The sequence below is a fragment of the Sciurus vulgaris genome, assembly GCF_902686455.1.
Source record: "Sciurus vulgaris genome assembly, chromosome: 1".
NCBI lineage: Eukaryota > Metazoa > Chordata > Mammalia > Rodentia > Sciuridae > Sciurus > Sciurus vulgaris.
In genome coordinates, this window is record NC_136461.1 from 140,310,957 (window position 1) to 140,338,405 (window position 27,449).

At 36.8% G+C, this 27,449-nt stretch overlaps 1 protein-coding gene across 1 annotated transcript; it reads right to left on the reverse strand.

Moving 5' to 3' along the window:
• Positions 1-881: 881 nt before the first annotated feature.
• On the reverse strand, positions 882-22,903 carry GGH (gamma-glutamyl hydrolase). Its single transcript, XM_079100907.1, has 9 exons — positions 22,682-22,903; positions 19,667-19,781; positions 16,114-16,164; positions 11,654-11,738; positions 10,662-10,803; positions 8,397-8,503; positions 8,227-8,317; positions 2,857-2,994; positions 882-1,297 (listed from the first exon to the last, which is right to left on the reverse strand). The coding sequence occupies exons 1-9, from the start codon at positions 22,788-22,790 to the stop codon at positions 1,176-1,178; spliced, it is 960 nt and encodes a 319-aa protein (XP_078957033.1). The 5' UTR covers positions 22,791-22,903; the 3' UTR covers positions 882-1,175.
• Between the last annotated feature and the right edge of the window lie 4,546 nt (positions 22,904-27,449).

The following is a 27,449-nucleotide window of genomic DNA, read 5'->3' on the forward strand; positions in this document are numbered from 1 at the left end:
ATTATTCATAATGTCCTCCAACATTTTTACTAGCTTCCTGAGGTTTTTGTTCTGTAACTGAAGCTCTAATGACCACAAAGAAAAGATGCATAAACATATTTTATTAAATACAGGTCAAAAATGCCTCCTTTTTTTTTTTTTTTTCAGGGTGGGGGTACCAGGGGTTGAACTCAGGGGTGCTCGACCACTGAGCCACATTCCCAGCCCTATTTTGTATTTTGTTTTAAAGACAGGGTCTCACTGAGTTGCTTAGCGCCTTGCTTTTGCTGAGGATAGCTTTGAACTCGCAATTCTCCTGCCTCTGCCTCCCAAGCCGCTGGGATTACAGACATGTGCCACCACGCCTGGCCTCCTCTCTTTTTTTCTAAATGCTTGCTTGTCCTTAAGGAATTCCTAAATTTCAGACTTTTGAGGATCTGTATGGGATAATAAGGAATGAAAGAGTGTAGCACAGATCGAGAAATATATTCAAATGCACTGAAATATATGTATGACAGTTTTTTAATTATTTTCTATGGGCATGGAAAATACAAGTCGTCACAGACATTCATCAAGGGCCTTGTATACCAGACATAGTAGAAGATAAAAGTTCAAGGCACAGACTATCTGCAAGATATGTGCCTTCTAACTCTGATGCTAAAATGGAAGAGAAAAGGAGATATCTATGTTTTTCTACACACATACCACACACCCAACGACATACAACATGCTCTCGAGCCCAAAGGAGGGAGGCACCCCACGGAATAGAGGTAGGATTTAAATCCTTAAAGCTGGAATGCAGCTCAATGGCAGCTTGTACAAGACCCTGAAGTTGATCCCTAGCACCACAAAAAATAATAATAATAATCATAAAAAATGAAGAATCTCCCAACAAAATGGAATGAGTGGATTAGGGGTGGTATTTATTTCTAAAATCAGTAAATGAGAATAAAAAATATGAATTCTCAATACATTTTTTTCTATTTTCAGAAATGTTTACCATGAAAAACACTGATTATCTGTTTCTGCTGAATTATTAAATGTGATTTAAATATAATATATTGAATTAAGAATCAGAGCTAATCACATAGAAAGGGAATCTCTGTGGCTTTCTAATATTACCATTAGTAACAAGTTATTGTAACAGTTTAATTACAAAATTATTCAAAGTGTTTTGTTAACACATCACAGATTTTTCAATCAAACATATAACATTGCTGAAATGAAGAAAAATTTCCAGTATAAATTGGACGGAACTGATAAATCAGGGCTTTCTCCTCTTCAGATTGAGATTCAAAGTGATGATCATTTTTTCGAGCTGCAAAAGAAAGTTTGGTTTTAAAAAAGATTGTATGTTAAGATTTTCAAAAGACTATAATATTTCTTCCTGAAATCAGCAGGAAGAAGTGATAAAACAAGGACAATGATTTTCAGGATTTCCCCCCAAATACAGGAGGGCCTGATTTAGGCAGTTGTCTATTGATGCAGCAGTTGTACTTACCCTGCATCAGATCCCTGTGGTGCTTGATCCCCAATTCATTCAAACCCTGACTAAAGAGGCTACATTTGTGGAAGACTCGATACAGAGCCTGGGGATGGAAATATAAACAGGGCAAGAGCCGTCTGCCCAAGTTTAGCCTAGTAACCACACAGTGTAATGATTTTATAGTATACTTCACTGAGGTGCTACAAGAGTAAAAAGGATGAAGAAGTTGGCGCAGGTAAAACAGGAGCCAATGAAAAAGTGAGGCATTTCACAGATGAGGCAGAATTCTAAAAAAAACATGAAGGCATAGTGAAGTTTGCAGGTGATGGGGTGAGAACTCAGACTTTCTCCTAAAGTCCAGATAAAGTAAACATAGGCTCTTCTGGCATTTTCAGAAAGAAGGACATTGGCAATAAAGAACCAACAATTGCCATATGATTAAAACTGCAGTGAAGGCACTTTGCCCATGACAGAAAAATGTTCCTTTGAACTAATGCTGCATATGAGAGGTTGTTTTTGTTTTTAATTTAAATTTAGAGACTCTCGTGAAACCATCCATTCAACTATACATAATTCTAAACCAGAATGAACCCAGTAGGGGATACCTGACTTCCCAGTAAGGACAGGAATATAGATAAAAACAGGGCAAGATTAGAGATAAGACTAAAATCAGGTTCACCAATGTCTTCAAGTGGCCACACCCCACCTAGGTGATACTCTGTTCCTTGCAAGCTGTGTCCCTACCTCTGTCCTTCACACCTATCGCTCAACTAAACAAAAAAAACAAAGTATCTACAACCAAATTCTTGATTTTACCCACAAACATAAAATAGCATGAAAATTTCTGTTTTCATCATTAAAAAGCAGACAAAGCTTATTAATTTTCTCCAATGTGAAAATGCCTTAAAATCACAAACTAGCAGGTATATGTTCAATTAACACCACTGTCTCAGAAAAATAACATCTTAATTCTGAGAGGTTGTTAAAGCATTATTGCTACAGAACAGGTTTCTAAATAGAAAAAGTTATACTCCATGTATATATAATATGTCAAAATATACTCTACTGATGCATATCTAAAAAGAAAAATGGAGGAGAAACTAAATTCAAGAAAGAAAGAAAAGAAAATTCTTTAAACTGTTGTTCAAGAACTCAGCCCACACTGCATCCAATATCGATAAATAACTGTCCTGGTTTTATTTGACTATCTAGCATCTCAAACACAGAGCTTTAACATTATTTAGTATCTGTTTTTGTTTTTGTTTTTTTTTAAAGTTAACCTATAGACTTTGTGGGACAGTTACAGACAAAAAGAATACACAGAAGTCCAGATAAAGGCAATTTCCTTCAAAACTACACCAGAGTGATAACAGTATGTATCCACATATTACCTTCAGAAACAAAAAACTCTGCTAAATAAAATGCAGTCTTCACAGCATTAGGCGCATGGGAAATGCCTTTTAATTTCTCCCACTCATAAGGTGCTTTCTCTGGATGCCACTGGACACCATATACTGGATACTTATATCCTTAAAAAAAAAACACAAACTAGTAATTATTAAGAATGGTTCAAGATGATTCTTTTAAATTATTTCATGTCCTGTGTAAAACAGTATTTCATTACTCAATACAGAAGACAAAGTAAAACTATGATTAATCTCTCAGATACAAAATAATTTCTGTTCAATGTGAATATTCCCAATAATATATTTCACAGATTCACAATTTTAATTTCAATTCAATTTCACTTTTTACCATTTGTAATATGATCTGCTTTTCAAGATAATCACAACAAAGTAAAATAGTTTAGTAATGGAATATATACCAGTTCAACAGTCAAATGCATGGTGTCTTTGTTCTGTTTCTTTTTGTGGATTGTATCCAGGGCCCGGTACATACTAAGCACGCACTCTACCACTCAACTACATCTCCAGCCTCAAGTGCATATTTAATTAGTGACACAAGTTTCAGATAGGTCTCTCATCCCCACTGCTTCAAACCATATTTTCATCCCATAATGACTCGTGAACTACGCCAGCACTTCTGGCATCTTTCACATTAGCTAATTTGCCTCAGCCTAAACTCTGTGTGCCTCATGACTTTGTGATATAATTTTTTAAACAGTTTTTATAAGTTTAAAATTGGTGTTAAGGACAGTTTGGTAATAAAATTCAACTGTTTTTAGAACTCTTAAATATCTTTATAGATTAAAAATGGTATGAGCTTTGGGATAAGGCTGAAAACATAATTCAGTGTGGAGAGAAAGTAGATATGAAACAAAAATGGGGACACACCAACAGTTGTTGAAGGTGAGATAGGTACCCTGGGACTCAAGTGACCCTCTCAACATTTACATGTTTCAAAAATTTACACTATTTTTTAAAAGTTGAAAATGTATAATACTTTTTTCTTGACACTGGGAATTGAACACAGAAGCACTTTAGGACTGAGCTACATTCCCAGTCCTTTTATTTTTAATTATGAGAAAGGGTCTAAGTTGCTAAGTCTGCCATGAACTTGCCATCGTCCTGTCTCAGACTCCCAAGTCACAGGAATTACAGGCATGTGCCACCATGCATGACTTATAATAGTTACCTTCTGGAAAAATTATATGTATTTTTTCACCTGTGCCTTTCATTTTAATGAAAAAAAACTTCCCTGCTATAATTTTTTTCTTTGTAATTATAAATATGACTACCATCAGAAAGTGCCTGGAGAAATGAAGAGAATCAGCTGAAAGTAGAGATATTCAGAGAAAAGAGCAGTGTCCTCTCACATCCTATCAGTCTCTTCCACTGGAGAGCATGTCACAAGAAGGGAAACATTTCCTGGCAGCCTAGTTGGGGTTTACAGGAGGCAAAGTCTACCAGCAAGCAGCTCTGGACAAGGTGCTCATCCCTTCCCGCTGCCTGCCTCCCACCTCCTTATGAGGGCACTTTCTCTCTGGTCTTGGGACTACACACAAAGGTAACAGCAAAAGATCCATAGGCTGGGTAACTAGGAAAATACGTGTAACCAGACACTCCTTCTAGTGTATTTCTCTGAGAGGTGAAAAGCATTACTGAGAATAAAATATGCCTTGGGTGATAAACTATAATGAGAATTTCTCTGTCAGACAGACAGATATATAGATAAACACACACTAACATTTGGAAATACTTTTCTTCAGTAAACTGCATTGCTAAAAGACCCACACAGTTTCCTGCAATTGTAAGAAGCATGCCCTATTTCGCTAATTTAAAACAAAAGTATCCAGAGTAGAAAGAAAATATGCAAATAATAGAGCATCCCAAGATTCCCTATCTTAGAGGTTCAGAAAATTTTCAGGTGATAAACTTTCCATACGAACCTGGTATGATGACAGAGTCATGAAAACCAATAAGAAACGTGAATCCCTAATTTCAACCCAATACTCATCTAAATAATCAGTCATTCATTAAATATTTGAAGTTTACCTAAACCCCTGGAGAAACAGGGCTAGATACAGTTCCAACTCTCTATGAGCTCTTAGGCTAGAGGGGAAGAAAAAATTTGAATGAAAACATTCAAGTTTCCAAGAAGAAATATTTCCAAGGAATACAAGGCAAGTATGAAGAAGGAGCACTGAAGATGTAGAGGGGGAATAATGGTAGAGAAGAAGGCTTCTCAGAGATGACAGACTTGAGTATTTCAAGATAGATGAGGGGGAGGGGAGGGGGTAGAAGGAGAGGGTAGAGAGGGAGGAGGGGGAGAAGGAGGAGGAAGAAACACTGTTTTTTGGAGGGCAGCACGTGCTTAACAGGTCCCACAGGATGACAGGCTAGGGGGGGAAGACATGGAGAAAGAGTCACTGAATTTTGTTGAAGCAACAAGATGAGACTGTTATTTCAGAAGCATCACCAGTGACTGGTTGGAAGTTTCTATGGAACAATTAGAGATGACTGTGGTAGAAGGTGGAAATTGCTAAGGCAGGATGGGACAGGAAGCAGTTAGTATTAAATGAGGTCATTAGGGTAGAGCCCCCATGATGGCATTAGTGGTTTTATAAGAAGAGAAACTCAAGCTAGCATACTTGCTCTGTCTCTGTGATGCACTCAGCAATGTTATGATGTAGCAAGAAGGCCCTCACCAGATGCCAAGCAGATGCCAGCACTATGTGCTTGTGGACTTGCCAGCCTCCAGAACTATGAGCTAAATATACCTCTAATCTTTATAAAATATCCAGTTTCTAGTATTCAGTTACAGCAACAGAAACAGACTAAACATAGAGATATGACAAGTCTTTTAAATGCATGTATTACTTCTACTTTACCAGAGTTTACTCCACTCTACTACACTGTCCTCTCAAGTACCTCTAAGCTAGTCTTACCAACTCAAAACATAATTTATTTTTTGAAATGCCAAAAAATGTATACATACAGCTTAGGAAACAAAATGGAGTACATGATTATCCATCACCCAGACTAAGCCATAAAACATGACTAGTACTTCCAAAGCCCTTCCCAGCTGTATCCCCCTCCCTTCAACACAGTGAAAATGGCTGTAGTAACTTATCCATCACCCATTTTTGCCTTCGATTTACCACCGGTCAATACATTCTTTCCTTTCTGTCAAAGTTTGAACATCATAAAAAAGAAAACACATGTAGTATGTATTTCCATGTTTTTTAACTTAGAATTTTTTCAACATTCATTTAGAATGATGCATGCAGGTGTGCTCACTGATCTTATCTGCTATATAGTATTCTACTGTGTTAATTTATCCTTTTCACTGTTGAACATTGGGATTGTTTCCCTTTTTATTTTTTGGGTTTTTTTTTGTTTTTGCTAAAATGAACAATAATGTCAAGTGCATTTCTACATACATGAAAGGTTTAACTAAGGTATTTTTTAATCAAGGAATAGAACTAGTAACAAAACTAGAAAAAGTTCAAATTTACTAAGAAATGCCAAAATGTTTTCCGACGCAATTGTTGCTTTTATACTCCAACCACAATGATATGAATAAGCCCACTGTGCCACATCCCAAATAACACTTGTTATCAGCAAACTTTTTAATTCTGCCCATCTTGCTGGTGTAAGATGGTTTTTCACTGTGGTTTCCATTTGCATTCCTCTAATTAGTAACTATACCTAGCAATTTATCTCAGTGAGCTGTATATATACAGGACAATCAAGTTTCTTTTCAAAGGCACCTATGCAAATAAACCTCTCAACCATTTTTAGTAGATTTTTCTTATTAATTCATCATTTCACATTATATAAGATAGTGATCCTCTATCATATGCATTATACATATCTTCTTTTGTTTCTCCTCTATTTTTTTTATCACTACTTCTTAATTTGACTTTATGGTTGGTTTCTTTTTTGTGTTGAAAACTCCTTCCCTTACACCAGATCATAAAGATATTCTCTTCTACTTCCTCTAAAACCTTGTTGTAGTTTTCCTTTCCACTTAGGTCTTTTATTGGCCAGAATGTTTTATTGGCCAGAATGCTGTTAATATGGAAATAGAGTTTGTCTCCAACCCAATTTCCTTCAAAAGTTTGGCTGGATATGTTAGAATTTTTCTACTTTAGCCTCCAGATTCTACCCTTTCTGTTAATACATTGCACATTTCTGCCTATGATGAAGTCTGAACATTTCCTTCAGATTTACCTTCACTAGTTCATTAATCTCTCTTTACCTTTGTCTAAGCTTCAGACTAACCTGTCTTCTGAAATTATTTCAATTACATCTTCATTCTAATAGCAGAATCTGGTTCAAATATGACTGTTTCATACTTATGTTTTTAAGTGTCCTTTATTTCTTTAAAAATTAAAATATAATTGTATTACACTGTTCCTCATAATATTACACCTAAGATTTGTGCCGAGCTGACTCTATATCTGTTGTTTCTACAATTTCTCATACATGGTACTTTGCTTCCTTGTGCATTAGCAATTTTTTTAAGAACTGCTCATATTCCTTCAAATCTTGAAGTCATTCCTTGAAGCCTGGAATGAATGACTGCTATTCCCAAGAGAACTGTTTCTATTTGCTTCTATCATTCATGTGTGCACACTACCAATCAAACAACTTCAAACAAAATTCTTAAGCTTTGTCCAGCTTCCTAGTTAGCATAACACAGACCACACTAGGAGACCAACCTGTCATTCAGAATGCTCAAAACCTATTGACTCCATACACTCCACTCCCTTAATGTACATTCATGAAGGGAAATTCTAGCAGTTGTGCAGACAGGATTCCGGGTATAGTCTAAGCTCACCTTTTTATATAAGGTGCAGCCTTTCAGGTCCTGCTCCATGTAGTACTCTCCATGGAGGGGGTCCTGAACTTTCTCTCACATTTTCCTGATTCAACAAGAATGCTGGTTTATATACTTTGGTCAACTCAGAGTTTTAGGCTTGAATATCCTTACTTTCTTAACATTTCATTAATGTATTTTAGAAAGATGCTTTTCTCTCAACAGTATTTTCTGTTGTTGTCTGGAGGAGAATCCATCGAAGTACTTAATCTGTAATAGTGCTAGAAACATAAGTCACTTTCTTTATTTCTTCATCTTCTCCCCATCCCCCCCTTTTTTGTTTTTCATCACCAAATCCTAGAAAATATTCAATTAAATTATAACTGATCTGAAATATAGACAAAAATGTCTCTTATTTCCAAAAACGTCCTTACTTCCATCTTCAGGCCCCAAAGTAACTTAATTTTATTTGTAAGGCAAACATAAAATGAAAATTAATGAATTAAATAAAGTATACATGATCCAATGACATATACCTTCCATTGACGAGATGAACTCGATCTTGTCATCTCTATTTGTAGTTAACACACTGAAAAACTTGCTTAACTTTTCATTCTTCGTAAAATTCTAGAGTATAAAATAAAACAAAATTATTAATTCTGTAATACTGTAAATATATTAATTTCCTGTATATCTAATGTGATACCTTTACAGAAAGGCTCCATTTGTGGAAATTTGCAGTCAGGGGTTCTACTGCTAGTGACAGCAACAAGTCAGCAGGAAAATTCTGGAACATTCTGCTTTGCAATGTACCTGAAGTAATTTAGGCACAAGAGAAATAATTTAAACCCAGGAAAAATAATATCCCCTTAAGTCATATTTTGTAACCAAAGAGAGGTCATTATTAAGACACAAACAACATACCTAACTAACTAAAATAGTCAATACTGCAGAAGTATTCCAAACAAGCACAAAATGTGTTTAACATAAATCCAAATATGTTTCAAGCTCCAGTATTGTTCATATAGAGTATTAATATGAATAGGTAAAATTCTTCTGATATAAGAATTTGTATGCTAGCCATAGAGTAAGAAGGAAATCTTAACTCGAGTTCCCTAGACATCACTGAAAAACCTGTAGAATTTTCCAAGTGTTTATATAATTGTTTTCCCAGGAAAGAATTCAAAACTTCCAACATATTTTCAAAGGTCTAGAACTTAAGAGATTAAAAATGCCAACAATGTGGAAAAGAAGATTAACTATTCCAAAAAATTCCTATTTGGTACAGATCAAAGCAGCAATATATCTTAGTACACTGAAGGCTCTGTAGTCAGACACAGACTCAAATAACGACTGAGGATTAAATTAAAAAAAAAAAAATCATGAAATGAACAAGGCTCTGATGCTAGTTGTTCCAAACCACTTTAGCTAAAAGCTTCTGTGAGAACAATAGTATCTTGAATACTGCTTTTTTGTACAAACTGGGTTTTGCCACATAAGCAAAATAGTCTGAAAAAACATACTTGCCACAGACTTCTTGAAATAATTGAGATAATAAGAAAGCTTTCAAAAGCATAAAGCATTTTGTAAATTCTATGTATGCCTACCACAACTTTCCTTCCAAAATTCTTATGAGAATAAGAAAAGTTGGTAGCATTCAATTCTGAGGCTCTATAGATTCCAGAATGTACAAGAATCATTATCTACTTACACTTGGTGACATAACAAAGAAACTGCTGGTCTTCATTCTAGGTTTCTGATAAAGCTTCTAAAACCCTTGGAATTTTCTGAGTGATAAGAGTGTCTTTGTTATTGCTAATGAGGGGACTCTGGATGGGCCATAATTATCTAAGGATGGGACTGATTGCCAAAAAGACAAATCACATGATAAGAAGGTTGTAACTTTTAAGAGGACAAACCTCGGGGAATGGAAAAACTAGATACTGAGTTCAGTTATGTGGTCAATGATGCAATCAATCATGCTTTTGCAATGAAATGCCAACAAAAACCCTGGACAGGCAAGGAATGGGAGTGCATGCCTATAATCCTAGTAACTTGGAGGTTGAAGCAAGAGGATTCCAAGTTCAAGGCCAACCTTTGCAATTTAGAGAAATACTGTCTCAAAAAGAGAAATAAAAAGGATTGGGGATGTAGCTCAGGGATAGAGTGCTCCAGGTTTAATTTCCAGCATTGCAAAACAAAACAAAAAGCAACCCTGGGCACCAAAGCTCACCGGATATTCTGGTTGTTAAGCAAATGCAGTATTTCCCTGAATTTTGTGAGTACTTCTACTGAATTACAAACATCAGATGTCTGAGAAACCCCAAATTTGCACAATGTGGTAGGAAGAGTGGGTGGCCTGGGGATATGATTTTCAACTCACATCTGAAATAGGGTGTTCTTTCTGGGGACCATGCCTTTTCATTTGTGGGGTCTGGATTAAATCCAGATGTTCAGTGCCAGAATTAAATTATAGTATACACAGTTGGGGTTGAAACAAAGTAGGCAACCATGGGGAAAATGCTGATACTATAGTAATAATAGCTAACATTTATAGAGTTGTATTTAAATCACTTAACACATTGACCAAAAAAAAAAAAAAAATCATCTTTTCTCACGAAAAGTCCCTAACAGGTAGAACCCTCTTTTTAACCCTTTTCAATGAGGAATTTGAAAGTAAGAAAGGTTAAATGATTCCCCAACGCCAAAGTAAGAAAACTAGGAATCAAAACCAGGACCAATTTCAGAATTCTTAACTACACATGGTCTCGATTATCACTGGCATCAAGAGGTATCAGAATTCAAAATTCTTTAAATCATTCTCAAAAATGAATACGAACATCATCACTCACATCTTCAGTCTAGATAGATAATTTAAAAATCAAGGCAATAAGCAGTTTGGGCTTTGATTCTTGCTGCTTACTAATTCCGTTCAATAAATATTTTCAAAAGGGCTGAAGAGTCTCCTCACCTCCAGTGAAGTTCAGCGGCAATGTCACTGCAACAGTATTTTTTGTGAGAGTCAATAAGCACTCCTCACTAACCAGATAGGTAAGCTCCTCAAATCCAAGGCATGTGCCCCACACAGGAAAATAGTCTCCATCATCATAACTCTTTGCAGAGTGAGAGAAAAAGAAAACTAAGTTTATTCAAAATTTTCAAACAAAAATTACACATATGGTTTGTCATTACCAGGCAAGCACCAGGTTTATACGTGGTTATCTAAAGATTTGTCCAGGATCCATAAGTAAACTATCAGTCTGTCTTCAGCTCAAACTCCCACATAGGCTGAAAAAAGCAAGCTATGACATATTATATATCTTGACCCAGAAACTATAAAAGATCACAGGTAGCCTCGCTATTAAAAGTTTTTAAGCAAGTGTCTCAAATGCTAAAAGCAGTCACTTAAAAAAAAAATATTTAAGGAAGAGTTGGCAAGACACTAGGGTCAGCATGATTAATTAGGAATTTGTATTTAGAGTTAAGAGGAGAAATGATAAGGGTCTAAGTTATGCAAAGGTGGGCCCAATATGGGACATTACAAAGGAAAATTCAGAGGCTTTGCATGGTATAATTAATGTGGTCTAAGGTAACTGCAAAGAAAGGTCATATACGATTGAATGGATTAGGAAGCAAAGCACATTTCAAGAGGAGATAATTAATAAAATAGGAATGATGCCCAGTAAGTAATAAAAAGGTAAGAGAGCAGAAGGAGATTATTAGAATTATTAAGTCATATGAAGACTGGTTCACACACAGAAGCCAAGAATTAGAGGAAACACAAACACAAAAAAAATGAGTGGGAGTAGCCACTGACTGCTTGGAGAATAGGGGCCTCAAAGGGAAAGGGGTATGAGGCTAGGGTAATTGTGAAGGAAACAATATCATGTGCTTAAAAACAGAATCCTCCTCACAGAAACTGACAAAACCCATCTGGAATGATAAGCAATAACATATATTTACCTGTATGGCCAAGTCGTAAAATATTTTGGCTACTTGAGCATAACCTGAACGCTTGAGGTTAACACTTCCTCCAGGAAAAAGGATTCTGAAACACCAATTAAGATGCATTTTGCCCCCATACACACACACACAAAATCAACAATCTTTTCGTTTTTGGGGGGAGGGGGGTACCAGGGATTGAACTCAGGGACACTCGACCACTGAGTCACATCCTCAGCCATATTTTGTATTTTATTTAGAGACAGGGTCTCACTGAGTTGCTTAGCACCTCACTTTTGCTGAGGCTGGCTTTGAAACTCTCTATCCTTCTGCCTCAGCCTCCCAAGCTGCTGGGATTACAGGTGTGCACCAACATGCCCAGTAATAATCTTTTCATTTTAAAGCAATTTTTTCCTTATTCTATAAGCAGTAAACCCATCAAAGAAAAATTTAAAACTAAGGAAAAATATATATATTAAATATTGACAGTTCCTAGCCATTCAGAAACTACAGCAGTTAACAACCCTTCAGTGCACATTCTTTCAAAACTTCTTCAACAACTAAATTCATTTATGAAATAGTGTGGACAAATTAAAAGTAAATAAATTAGGGAGGGGCAGGAGAGTACCCAGAGCTAGAAAATAAATAGACACAAAATTCCATATGTAGTTAGATTTAAATTAAGGTGATTAAAGATGTGAAAACAATTGCTCAACTCACAAATAATTTTTAAACTACAAAGAACTAATAAAAATGCATTTAGACTAGAATTAAATACCTAAAAGACTTTACTTCTTGATTATCACCCTAAGATCTTTACAGAAGTAAACAGAGTATTAGAAAAATCTTGAAAAAGAATACAAATATTATTTTTAAAAGTCCAGGAATAGAGAAGAGTTACAAAGATTTGATTCATTTTACTCTACCCATAAACATGAAATACAGAAAAAATACTTACCATCTTTTTATACCAGCTTTTTAAATAGACTTTAAATCGAAAACTTTATAACAGGTTTTGAAATAACTAAGAATATTCAAAAGAGGTTTGGCCTCTCTGATCAATAAAAGTTGGACTAAATATTAAAATTTTGAAAATATTTAAGTATGAATTTGAAATATGTAAAATATAATTTTGGAGACTGTTGTTCATTCAAATATGTTCTGCTTCTTGAATGAGTCAGGCATGGTACAATCCTGAGACAAAGAGGAGCAGTTTGTGCTGCTAGGAAGACCACAGTCTAGTAGAGAACTTTTAAATATCGGTGTAGTAGGACATTGGTCACAAACCATGAGGAAAACCCTACCATTAAAAAAGTGACTGAATCAAGACATTAGCAGTTCTTTCTATTAACTCAGTATTTAAAAAGTTGCCTTTAACCAAATTTGGTATGTCTAACTTCATTAAAGTTCTTTCATACAGGAAAACCTAATTTTCCCTCTCAAATGACAAACCCCTTCAAAGCAGGGCACTGTCTTTTCATTGATGTATTCCCCCACAAAATAGAATGGGGTCAAAAAGAGCTCAAAAAAGGTACTTCTCAAGTTGTATTAGAGTATTGCTCTTTTCCTGGTGACATTCAGAAACAGTAAATTACAGCCCCTGTTTTTCCTCAATTAAGAACCCAGCTTCCAGTGCCTTGCTGAAGAGGAAGTATGGTTACATGGGAGGAAGAACTGGTGTCAATACGGAATATTGGTGGGGAAGATAACCAAAGGCATCCCCTTGCCGATTTAAGAACCACTACCTAGTTTTCCATGAAGATACACTTGGCAAGTGGATAAATTGGCTACCGAAAATTTTTAATTCCTGTCTACACAACAACTATTTCAGATTCCTTTCCAAATAGGAATGCAGTTGAAGATAGAGTGGGAAAAGATGAAGTAATTCAAAAAGTATATTTGGGGGGCTCTACCATTGTATTCTAGTCTGGATTTGTCTTTGTCCTTGCCAGAGTACTTTGCACACAGCAGGCATTGTAAATGTTCTACTAAATTGAACTGACTTTAAAGTAAATATTTACTGAACCAAACTGAACTAAAGATAGTTTTCTTGAACATAACTAGTTAAAAAAAAAAAAAAAGCAACACATGAACATGGTTTCTTAAAGTAATAATAGTAAAAACAACATTGTTTTTAAGAAGGCTTTATGGTAAAAACACTCTTTCCCACCCCACTACAAGTAACAATGTCAAAATTTGTTGTTGATTTGATTGAAATTGTTATGTATATCTCTTCACTACTATCTTAAAACCAAAACCAAATAGTAAATAAACAATATGCACTATTAGTGTCTTATGTTTTTCACATATCATTAATAATCATATGACAATAGCAACCCAAAGCAGTATCTATGGATATATCATTTTTTTTTTTTCTTTTTGGTATTGGGGATTGAACCCAGGGAAGCTTACATCCCCAGCACTTTTTACTTTTTATTTTGAGAGAGGGTCACACTAAGTTGCTTGGCAATCCTCCTGCCTCAGACTCCAGAGTTGCAGGGATTATAGGCATGCACCACTATGACCAGCTTTAGATGTACTAAATTTTTAACTTCTACATGGTAGTCTATTAAATGCTTATAATCTTTATATCCATCTGGTGCATTACTGAGTAACTTCTAAATTGGGGGCTTTTTAAAGTTCCTGAATCAAAAGACATGTTTATTTCTAATTTTAATACATATTACAAAATTGCCTACCAAAATACTATATACTTTACACTCCCACTAATAAAGTATGAGAATACTTGTTTCCTCATAACCTCACCTTTGAGTATTAGCAAGTTTTCTGATCTTTGCCAACCTGATAATTAAAATGTTTTTTTAATTGCTCCATTAACTGTTTTCCTTCAATTAAGGGTAATGCAGAACTCACAATGGATCAAGGACCTCGGAATCAGACCACAGACCCTGGATCTTATAGAAGAAAAGTAGGTCCAAACCTTCAACTTGTTGACTTAGGAGCAGACTTCCTTAACAGGACTCCCATAGCCAAGAAATAAAAGCAAGAATCAACAACTGGGATAGATTCAAACTAAAAAGCTTTCTCTCAGCAAAGGAAACTATCAGTAATGTGAAGAGAGAGCCTACAGAATGGGAGAATATCGTTGTCACTCATACTTCAGATAGAGCGCTAATATCCCGAATCTATAAAGAACTCAAAAAACTCTACACCAAGAATACAAATAATTCAATCAACAAATGGGCTAAGGAAATGAACAGACACTTCACAGAAGATGTACAAGCAATCAACAGATATATGAAAAAATGTTCAACATCTCTAGTAATAAGAGAAATGCAAATCAAAACTACCCTAAGATTTCATCTCACCCCAATTAGAATGGCGATTATGAAGAACATAAGCAACAATCGGTGTTGGCGAGGATGTGGGGAAAAAGGTACACTCATATATTGCTGGTGGGGTTGCAAACTAGTGCAGCCACTCTGGAAAGCAGTATGGAGATTCCTCAGAAAGTTTGGAATGGAACCACCATTTGACCCAGCTATCCCACTCCTCGGCCTATACCCAAAGGACTTAAAATCAGCATACTACAGAGATACAGCCACATCAATGTTCATAGCTGCTCAATTCACAATAGCCAGATTGTGGAACCAACCCAGATGCCCTTCAGTTGATGAATGGATAAAGAAACTGTGGCATATATATACAAAGGAATATTACTCTGCCATGAGGAATGACAAAATTATGGCATTTGCAGGCAAATGGATGAAATTGGAGGATATCATGCTAAGTGAGATAAGCCAATCTCAAAAAACTAAAGGATGAATGATCTCGCTGATAAGCAGATGAGGACATATGGGGGGGTAGGAGGGGTTAGTGTTAGGGTTAGGTTTAGGGTTAGGGATAAGGAGGGTGGTAAGAATGGAGGAAGAAAGGAATGTATAGAGGGAAAAGAGGGGTGGGAGGGGAGGGGGAAGGAAAAAAATAACAAAATGAATCAAACAACATTGCCCTATGTAAATTTATGATTTTTAGTTAAAATTAAAAAAAAAAAAAGAGTAATGTAGAACCTTTATTCAAATGACTAAAAATATTTTTCAGTGAGTTACCCAATCATATCTTTTGTGGTGAAATTAGAGAATCCAAGTTCTATTCAAATTACTTCAGAAAGATAAACAATTGATATCCTCAGATATAGGACTTATGAATCCCTTCAGTAGGCAAAATGCCCTTCCATTCAAAGTGGCTTCATTATTTTAGATGTGCATTAAAACAACAAAGATGTTACACATGTAAAAAATATCATATAACAATTATATATTTCCTAACCTGCCTCCTACTCTTTATAGGACTTTCGCATCTACCAGCAAAATATTTGCTTTAACAGTTCAGAAAAATGGTTTCATGCCATTCTAAGATAATCATATAGAAAAAGCAAAAGCAGATATGCACACACTCATCCATCATATCAAACCAACTGACCAACTGACTGACACACACAAAGTATCAAGGCAACTTACCCATTGATAGATTTGAAAAGTTTTTCATATTCTGTACGTGTAAGATCAAGCCTGAAAACAAAAACAATTTACAAAATATTTATTTCTAAAACCTAATGAAGAAATTACCTCCAAATGAAGTGACCACATTAATTTTTTAAGATCAGATGAAAAATAATTCTTAAATGGTAGACAATATTACCTTGTTTTGTTAATCAGACAGATAAATGGATTTACCTGTGGTCTAATGAAATTTACTATTGTAAAACACAAGTTAATAAGCAAAAAATAACAATTGGACACTGGTAATATTTGTTAGCCAAAATCTTTAAAGAAATCTAAGAATATTCAGTAGTCTATGTAAAGATTAGATAAAGAACTTTATTATCATGCCTACTTTAACTACTTCAATCTCTGTAAAAGATAAAAACAATACAAACAAATGCCAAATCCTATCCTCATCAACCAACTGCAATGGTCTGGGGACTACCATCTATTCAAAAGCCAGAACAGTTCAGATCACACACAGCTCACTATAGACTTGCCTAATCATTCTGAAGTACCATTCATCAAATACCCCTTAAGGATCTTTTAATTATCACCATGTTATTGATGATTTTATCCTGTCTACAGAGAAAATCCAATGCAAAAAATTTATGAAAATTGAAAACAACCTCTAAATGTTGTCCTAAAATTCAGCACAAGGGAAAAGAGCATCATGTTTGTGAAATTCTTCCAAAACCTCTCCTACATTTAGCAGTCTTTTATTTCTGTAAAAGAATAGCAAGATAGAGGCCCTTTCCACCTTCTAAAAAAGTAGATTTATAATCCAATGCCAACCTCAGTCCATTTCTCACCTGGGGACAAGTGTTACAGGGAGTTAGAACACTCCCATTATTGAACAGACACCTGTGATGCCTAGAATTTGGCTGTGGTTTGCACACAAACCCTCTGCACACAAACCCCTCTGGGCTCTTCTCTAAGTCCAAGAAAGCTCTGCAAGTGCAGGTTCAGAAGTTCATAGTAAATCTTTTCTGGCAGAGAATCACAAAGCTGTGAGTGACAGTGGAATGGTGCTTACTACTGTATTAAATGGAGAATAAACTGGCAGGAGGCCGTGCCTAGGAAAGTCACAGGGAGGTGAAATGTGAATCCACATGTTCTCAGTAATGTGCCAGTCCAATTTCTCCAGATTGTGCCAATAAAAAAGGAACCAATCAGCCAAGACTCAGAATCCTCCCTATGGATAATATTTAAATAAGAAGGAGCAAACCACCACCATCAGGAATCAGAATGGATGGAGATCACTCAGCTGCATGCCAAGGAATCCTGCCAGCTAGCTATGCAGGCTAGTTTCAGTCATGTCATTAGTCTAAACTAAACAGTTGGCTCCCACAATGTCCATGACTGAATCTTTGAGCCCCACTTATCACTATGAAGGAGGCCAACTGGTGAGTATGTCACAAACTCTCTTGCCCCAGGGGCCTATGACAAAAAATAGGCCAGTCCCATTTTTTGAACACAAATGTTATTTGCATGTTGTCAGACATTTCTTGAAAAAAAAAAAAAACCCCTCTCAACAAGATATGAGAAATAGTTAATTTCTTAACTAAAAGAAAATGGTAATGATGGTAAATGACAAGCAGCTTCAGCAGCATGAAAAAGAGTAGCAGGCACCAATACTAATGAACAGCACCTGACTCATTTAATATTGGATCACAGTTGAGTACAGGTAACCAAGGAAAGCCCTGGGCAATATAATGACACTCTACCGCAAAAAAAAAAAAAAAAAATCCAGATAAGTATCTTCAAAAGGAGCCAGAAATTCATACTTTGTAAACTCTTCTGACTTGTATATGTTTTAAAATACTGTGTAAATGAAATCCATTTTTAAACCAGAAGTAACCTGAGAGTAACCCGTGCCTGAGAGAGAAGATAGTAGAAAGAAGATAGGTGACCAAAGAAAAACTTGTTCAACAACTGCTGAATTTTGCCTGTCTCCCATCCTTCTAAGCTATAGGAGAAAGCCCCCGACAACCAAAATACAGATTTGAACCTAACAGAGTAAAGGTGTGATCCTTTCATTCTTATTCTGTATCAGGTAATCCTTTATATGCTAGTCTGGGAATCTAGCTCCCTCGTATTTCCTCATTTCTACAGGACCACATGATTATAATTCCAAGCAATACACCTTATGATGACCTGTAAAAAGCCAAACTGGAGACTGATTTATATGCTGACAGACACACTGTCAACATCTCTGTCATAAATTCCAGTATTCTGCAAGTCATGTGGTTTCAAAATGTGCCTGGTTTCAAAACTTCCGTCTTTCTCATCTCCTTCTTTCTCCCTGTGCCCTTTTATTGTATTAGTCATCATGTCTGGCTCACTTCTTTAAGGACTTGTCTGTCAACCCCAGGACCACTGCTCTACATCATGTCTTCATCACTTCACACCCAGACCTACAACAGCCTCTAAGCTGGGTCACCTGCTTTTGTCTCTCCTCTCTCCTGCCCACATTATCAGTATTAACATCCTGAAAGAAGAGTTGCATTAAAATAATTTCCTAACCAAAACTTCAAAATACTGTGTCCTGCTGAGGACTCTCAGGAGTCTCTTCCTCAGCTTTAAAACTCTGGTAACATCTGGGTTCCAAGTAAGATTCATTTGAAAAATTCCATTTGCTACTAAAAGATTAAAGACTGATGTTAAAAGCAAATGTTCATCTTAGTATAGAGACGGCTAATTTAAATGTAAAAGATCAAACAAGAAGACAATTCTTATGAATTTAAACATAACATTTTGTGGTATAGTTCTCCAAATTGTAATATTTGACTTTGATTTTTATTATTATCATATGTAGACAGAATATTTGTTTTAATTTTTACTAAGAAATTATACAAAAAAATGACTGTACAGAATAAACAATTGTGCTTTTGTGTGAAATCACAACAGATTAGATGAGGGTTCTGGGAGATTTTAATACACTAATTTTAGTTGATAATGTAACACTTATAAGATTGTGCTTGTTTGTTCTTTCCAAATGAAAATTTGAGATGAAATCATATTTCTTCTTACTGAACTATTTTATCACAAAAATAATGTATCTCCTTTAAATCTGCAAAACCCCACTAATTTATACTGAAGCAACAACACTGCTGCATTAGTCCTTACAAACTTTTAAATCAGAACGTGAAGACTTTTTTTACCATCAACTTTTAAAAAATCTCCTTTACTCCCTAATTGTTCCCTTACCTTAAGATCATGGAATAAAGCTGGTTAAGTTGTAAATTCTGTTATTCCATTAACTTCATGATGTTTGTGGGAACCATCTTTTCTGGGGCAAAGGAAATTACCACTTCATTTTCAACATACCTCTAATGACATTACAGATACAAACAGCTTAATACATTAAACAATTTAACGAAAGACTTCAGGCATTAGGATTGTGGGAGAAAAAACTCACATGCTATATTACTACATTTAAGTGATACAATCATAGGAGCAAAAGCAATAATTTCAGGAGACCAAACACTGAAATTTTTATATAAAATATAAAAACACTGAAACATACCTTATTGGTACAACTCTTGCACCTGCAGACTCTAGATACTTCACATAGGATGCAGCAATATAATATCTTCCAAAGTTTTTCATTTCCTTATTACGGCATTTTTGCATTAATATTCCTAAATTTTAAGAAAAGTTTTAGTTCAAGCAAATCCCTTTATTTCTTACTCAGAAACTGAAACTAAAAATATCATTATTTTATTCTTTCAATTCACAGAACTAAATAGGAAGCATTTCCTGCAAGTCCCCCACTGAATTTGGGAAAGAAACGGTGGAGGCTGATCTGAGTTTCAGGTAGCCTCATTTCTTTCGCCACATCTGGGCCAAAAAGGCCCCCAGAGAGGTCTACAATATCACTAGCATCCTTTATGCAACCTCAAATTTGGAATCCATCACAGAGCACACATCCCTATATCTACCAGATGGCCATTCCCTTCCCATACACACTCAAAAGACAAATGTTTCCTTCCCAACAAAGCAACGAACGGTATGGAAATATCTTCCATCCACATCTCTCTAACACCACCTAAATTCAAGCAACCATCTTTTCTCCCCCAATCAGACTATTAAAAGGTCTCTATTCTTTCATAAGGAACCCTCCAACTCCAACTAGTTTTCCACATAGAAGCAAAGCTGACCTTATCACCAGTATTTCATTCATTCAATATCGTTGAATCATACTACATGCCAAGCACCAAACTAGGGAAACAAGAATGAAAATAACAAACAAAACAAAACAGAACAACAACAACAACAAAAAGAACTCCCTGCCCTATAGGCTTTAAATTTAGAGGGTGGGAGAGAAAGAAAGGAGGACAAATAATAAACAAGATAAAAAGATATATAGTGTGATTGCTGGTGATTAAGTGCGAGCAGGGAGAAAATGTAAAGCAAAGGTGGTGATGTTCCACTTCTAGTCTCTTAACCATGGTGGCCAAGCAAATCCTCCCTAAAAGATAGAAAATATTTGAGCCAGCACTTCAGAGAGGTGAAGGAGTAAGCCACCTGCAAATATCCGGGAGAAGAGCAATTCAGGGCCTCCTAGGAAGAGCAAAGGTCACCAGTCAGCCTGTCACACTATAAAGAGTTCATTTGACTAGAACCATGTAAGGGAAGGGAGCAAGCAAAGGATCTGAGCTAGAGAGACACAGATCAGCAGAAGTCATGACTTTGTTTAAGCATTCAATGGGTTCCTGAACTTTAGTACACTATGTAAGACTCTGCATGCTCTGTCCCATCCAACTCTCTGGCCTCCTCTTATCACTGAAACCCAAGCCCAGCACAGTACTGGTATCAGCCACACAACAAAACATGCTAAGCATGCACAAAACCCTAGCTTCAATCCCCACCATCAAAAGAGAAGGAAGGGAAAAAAAAAAGTCTGCCTGGTGAGTACCTGTTCCTATATCATTTCATTTGGAGCACTTTCAATTTCTCCGTAGGCCACCTGACAGGAAGAGCCTGTTGTATTATCATGTCTGTATTCCCAGCTTCTTCCAATAACTGGTACATATCAGGTACTCAGTTAACATGTCAATGTCAAAATGTGTTCAGTAAGACTGTTTCTCTCCTTGGTGGTAAGACTGTCTTCATTATGGAAAATTAAATTTGGCTATGAAAAGAAGAATTAGGGAGTGCCACAGGAAATGGAGTGGTACAGAGCAGGCAGGGGAGGTGCCACAAAGGAGGTCATGGGGTATCATGGGAATACAAGGTGCAGGAAGCAGAAAAAAGGACATTAGAATAAATTCCACCAACATCCACCCTGCCCCCATACCCCCCACATACTTGCTTTTCCCATCCCTGGAAAAAAGAACTCAAGCTGTATGTACTCTCTCTCTTGACATGTGACCCAAATCCCATACATATATTAAGGTATCTCATAACTTCTGGAATTCCTGGTCTTCAAATCCTTTGCCCTTCCTGGAGTCTGTGTCTTGCACACACAAGGTGCACAATTATTCTGTCTTAATTGATCATGGTGACCAAAAGCCTTTCCTCTATATTTGACCTAGGGCTACACCCAATTCCAAAAAAGGAAAATGAATCTCCTCTCTCCTTTTTATCTCCTCCTGGGGGCTCAATATGCAGCTCTCTACATATAATTAGATAATTTCCTTGAATACCATGACCATCATTGCAAGTAGCTACAGAATAAAACACTTCAGATATCAAATATTAGTAAGCAACCCATTTGAAAATTGAGTACTATCCACACATATGAAAAAAATACTACTCTAGTTTAATTACAGAATACATGGCTTATTTTTGTGGAAAGAAAAATATATGAATGGACTAATCCTATACAGACTGAGATAAAACTATTGTTAATTGTCCACACACAAATTTCTTTTGGCAAATTTTAATCCAAGGCTGATATCTCCTAGTTAGCTTTGCCTGACTCTGTATCAAACGTCTATTCTGTTAATGCACACTGATTTTACTCTTTAAAAATAAGCATGCTGGAAACAAAAATTACATATCTCAATTTAACCCTAGATAAAATTGACATTAGGATCATACCAACCACTGATGTTACCTACTGCTGAAAACGACTAAGGTCATTTTCTTGATTATCTAATCTATTCCATTCATTTAATGTCTAATACACTGTATCTTGAAATACACCCTCAATCAGGGAAATTTTAATAAATACAATAATGCATGTATAGAAATTCCTAGCTATGTGAAAAAAGGATTTTTTTTTCTTTTAGTAGAAACGCCCAGCTATATATATTAAAAAAAAAAAAAAAAAAAGGAAAATCCGCAGGTTTCTTCGTAGTGCCCACTCCTAAGAGCCATTTGAGTCCAAAGAAATCTACGAGGCACCTGCTACATTTCTGTACGACTCAAAAGATGGCTAGCCCGGGCTCTTGTACTAAAAAATGAAGACACACCTCGTAACCCCAGTACTGGGGGTTCTCAAATTAAGGGGACGTGCTAGTTAGAACCCAGCAGCTGGAGTCCCGGCGCTGACACCCAGTCACCACCCAGCTGCGGCCCCGCACAGCCTTCTTACCGATGATGGGATTCTTGGGGGTGGGTGTGTGGGGTCTGCACAGCCCCAAGTTCGCTGCCCCGCAGAGGACCAGGCCCACCACGCACAGCAGGCGTCCCAGACTTGCCATCACTCCGGCCACCTCCCGCCGCAGTTCAAAGCCACTGCAGCCGGGCGGGTTAGCGCCGCTGCAGCCACAGCGGCCTCACGGCCGCTGGCTCGCGGAGGCGTGGACGGCGCTGCGCCGCGCAGGCCTATGGGAAATGTAGTCCCGGCGCGCACGCGCGGCGGCCGGGGGACGGGCTCGGGCGGCTCAGGGAGCGCGCACGGCACGCCCGCCCCATGGCTTGGCCCGCGCGCGGCCGGACTCAGTGCTATCAGGAGGTTTCCGCCCAGACTCCAGAAAGGCCTGAGGCGGGCACTGGCTAGTCTCCTGCTGGGAATCTTCTGCAGTCTGTCTCCGCGGCCTTGAAACGCCAGTGCGAAGCGCGGCGGCCCGCCCAGGGTCCTCCAGGGTGAGCTCTGGGTCCCCGCCTGGCCCAGTGTGGTAACCAGGCAGCCAAGGAGGCTGGCGAGAGGTTCTAGAAGTCGCCTGAGAACTTTGCTGCCTAAAAGGTCAGGACCTGCCTCTAAGAATGCCGACAGCGTTCAGTGTAAGGAGAACTTGTGACCTCAGAAGTGATTGCCACATCAAGGCCGCTTCTCGGGGGGAACAGGCGTCTGGAGGAAGTGAAGAAGAGGGTAGGAAAAGGATGTGAACACGTTCGCTGGTGCAAGCGCCGCCTCGCCTCAGAAATGGGTCAAGGAGGGGTGACTCCTGGCATCTGTTCCCAAAGGGCATATCCAGGCCACCCCTGCAAACGATGCCTGTCCTGGTAAACTTCACTGCCTCTACCACGGATTGCCCTGCAGGGGCAGAAATTACAACTTTGGTTTATCAGAAGTATTTTGAAGATCTAAATATATGGATAGCTTGTAAGAGGTAGAAGTTCCCACCTACACAGGCCATGTTAAATTTAGATTAAAATTGGGTAGCATTTGAAAACCTGTTCGATCATATTGAGGATAAAAAGATGAATTGGACAATGTCTGTTTCACAAGAGGGTCTTTTTTTCACAATTTAGTGAGGAAAAAAGAAAACGTGATTTGTGGAGTGAACATTGGGCAGAGTGTCAACATATTCCAGGAAGATTTCAATAAGTAGCCTGGTTTAGGAAGTGATACTGTAGAAGGGTGTGGTGAGAGATAAGCCTTGAAGGGTGTGATGCAAGATACTGCGAAAATGCCAAGCTGGTTTTGAGCATCATTAAATAGACGAGGAGCCTTTGTAAATATGAATTTGTGGTGCTGGAGCAATTGACTATCCATAAGTGAAAAAAATTTATTACCTGGCATTACTCCAGGTGAAGTAGTTACAAAAGTCAACATACTATAATATCCCAGTATAGTTTCTAACCTTGGTGTCAGAAGATTTTCATAAAACCTTTTTTTAAAAGAAGGATCACACGTTTCAGGACAGCCTCAGCAATTTAGGGAGGCCATAAGCAACTTAGTGAAAACCTGTCTCAAAATAAAAGATAAACAATGATGGAACTGTAGCTCAAAGCCTCTGGGTTCAATCCCTAATATTCCCCCACCCCACCTCAAAACGTGTTAGTGGGAAAAAAAGATTTGACAATGTTAAATTTAAAAACATCTATATTTTAACTATTGTGTTAGTCATATACAAGATCCAATCTATATGCAACTTAGTAGAATAGTGATGTGGACGTGTACTTGAGGGGCTTTATGTTAAGTGGATGGTGTTTAAGGATATCAAAGGGAAAGAGAAGTAAAAAAAAGATGTTATTTTTTTATTTTAAACCAATTAAAGGTAAGGCACAAACATGGAAGACAGAGTTACAATATGTAGAGTTTTATGTATTTCTAGAATGTACAATGAAAAATATATAAAGAAATAAAATCAGTAAAGTAGGAAGAAATATGAAACAAACTAGACTTGACTAATCATCAAAAGAATGCATATAAAGACAAGATAATATGTCACATCCATTAGATTGACAAAAATGTAAGCCTTCAGTAAAAAAAGTCAAGGATATAGCGAAATGAGAATTGTTTACTGGTGATAGAATTGTAGAGTCTTACAATTATTTTTGAAAGTTATTACATAGCTATTACATATCTTTAATATGTGGATATTACCTAATAGCCTTAAAGATTCACATAGTCTGTTAGCTAGCACTTTTCAGATGTAGTTATACCTGTTAGGATCTAGATATATTTTGTCCACCAAAGGTTCATGTGCTGGAAACTTAGTTCTCAGTTTGAGGGTATTAAGGTGGTGGAACCTTTAAGAAGTAGCCAGTCTCATGGCTAACTGGAGTGGGTATGGTCTGGTAGCAGTGAATCAGTTCCTTTAAGAGAGTTGTTACAAGAATGGGATGTTATACTCCATGTGTATTTGATATGTCAAAACATTCTACTGTCATGTATAACTAAAAAGAACACAAAAAATAATAATAATAAAAGAAGAAGAGTGAGATATTATAAAAATAACAAGGCTAGCTGGACATAGTGGCACATGCCAGTAATTCCAGTAACTCCAGAGGCTGAGGCATGAGGATTACAAATCCAATCTGGTCTTAGCAACTTAGCAAGACCCCACCTAAAAATAAAACATAGAAAAAGAACTGGGAATGTGACTCAGTGATTAAGTGCCCCTGGGTTCAATCTCTGGTACAAAAAGAAAAAAAAAAAAAAAAAAAACAGCAAGCCTGGCCACATTCCCAATCTCTCACTTCCTGTCTTGCCATGTGCCCTCTCTCCCACTTCCACACACACACCATTGTGGTAGCATTTATCACGAGACCCTCACCAGAGCAGAGTAGATACCAGTTAAACATTTCATAACCTTGAGTTAAATAAAACTATTCTTGTTATAAAGTACCTAGCATGAGGTATTTTGTTATAAAAATACCAGACTAAAACAATATCTTAGTGAAATACATGCATATGTGAACAAAGAAATAAGTGCAAATATGCCCTTCGTAGCATTTTGTAACAAATATTAATGCAAACTCAATGATCATCAGTGAGAGAATGAATTAATAAATGAGTTAACAGGCTATCAGGGTGTAACATGGAAATGAATGAATTGAAAAATTGTTAATAAAGATAAGTCTATTAAAAAGAAATAACAGAGATAAATTATACCTGGGTCTAGATGATAATTAACTGCCTAAACCAGTATTTCTCTACACATCTTCTACAGAAAGCCATGAGGTATATGAAGAATGCAAATAAAGCTACACATAATTCATGCCATAAGCAATACTAGGAGAAAGAGCCTACCACTAACATTAAATTACCAAAAAATTGATAAGTAACAGATTTCCAATAAAGCATGCTACCCTGCTATAAAATTGAATGTGAAACATGGGGGAAGCAAGACTTTAGAGATACCTTGAAAAAAAGAAAATGAGAGTAGATGACATAGACTAAGAAGAGGCAAAATTGAGCCATGAAAGAGGATGTCAATATTAAGTGCCCAAACACTGGACAATCCTAGATCTTGGTAGGTTACAGCATTGGCTACAAGAAAGGACTTGGAAGTGAGTAAGATCAGAGGTTAAAGCTGCAGGTAAGAATTGCTTTTGAGGGTGAATCTGCTACATTGGTGAGGAAGTATGACCCTCAAAGACATGGCAGTGAAAGGAAAGAAGTAAGTAAGGGGGAAAATTAAAGATTCTGAAGACTGGGTGTGGTGGCACATGCCTGTGATTCCAGTGACTAGGGAAGCTGAGGCAGGAGGATCTCAAGTTCAAAACCAGCCACAGCAATTTAGCATGACACTCTCTCAAAAGTTTACAAAAGGCTGGGCAGTGGTGGGTTGGACTGGGGATGTGACTCAGTGGATAAATGCCCATGAGTTCAATTGGTGGTACCAAAAACAAAAACAAAAAAACCCAAAGGAAAAAAAAAATTTAAAAATCGATGCCAGCAACCCCACCTCACCTCCATATACATACCACTGCCACAACTCCAAAATTACCTATTAAAACAATTCCACTCAATTATACGAGCAGAAGAAAACCTTTTTACCTAGAAACACCTCCACAACAGGACAATAAAAATAAATGCATATTTTTTTTTTTTAATGGAGAACTACTTCTCAAAGAAAGAGAAAAGATGGATTGTTGCTTCTTACCTAATGAAAACATTCTCACCAAGTAAAACCTAACAACACTCAAAACTAAAATATCTTCACACATCTTTAGATGTGTGTGGTGGTAGTGATCTTTGTGTTTGTAAAAACTTGAATCAAAAATTCAAAACCAAAATGAACAAAAACCAAGAGGGATTGCAAGAGCTGATCAACCTGGAAAAAAACTGGAAAGAAACAATATAACATCTCAGAAACAAAGAATAAATTGCCACTATTCAAGGCAGAAAATGTTCAAATGGAAATTTAATAAAGATCAATGAAGAAAAGAAGAATCCAGTGCAATTTAAATGACGTACAAGTTATGAAAACAAAGTATTGATAACAGGCAAAGAAGATCCAACACATGTCTTATGATAGCTGTAGGAGAAAAAACAAAGCAATGGAATAGGACTATATATAATTCAAGAATACCTGTAAATAAAAGAAAATTGAAAAATGAGACCTAAATTATCAATTCTGAAACTTTCTAATAAAATTATAAAACATTAAGGAAAAGAAAAAATTATCAAGGTCATCAGGCAAAATAATTCACTTATGAGGTAAAGCTATTAGGATAATCTTGTA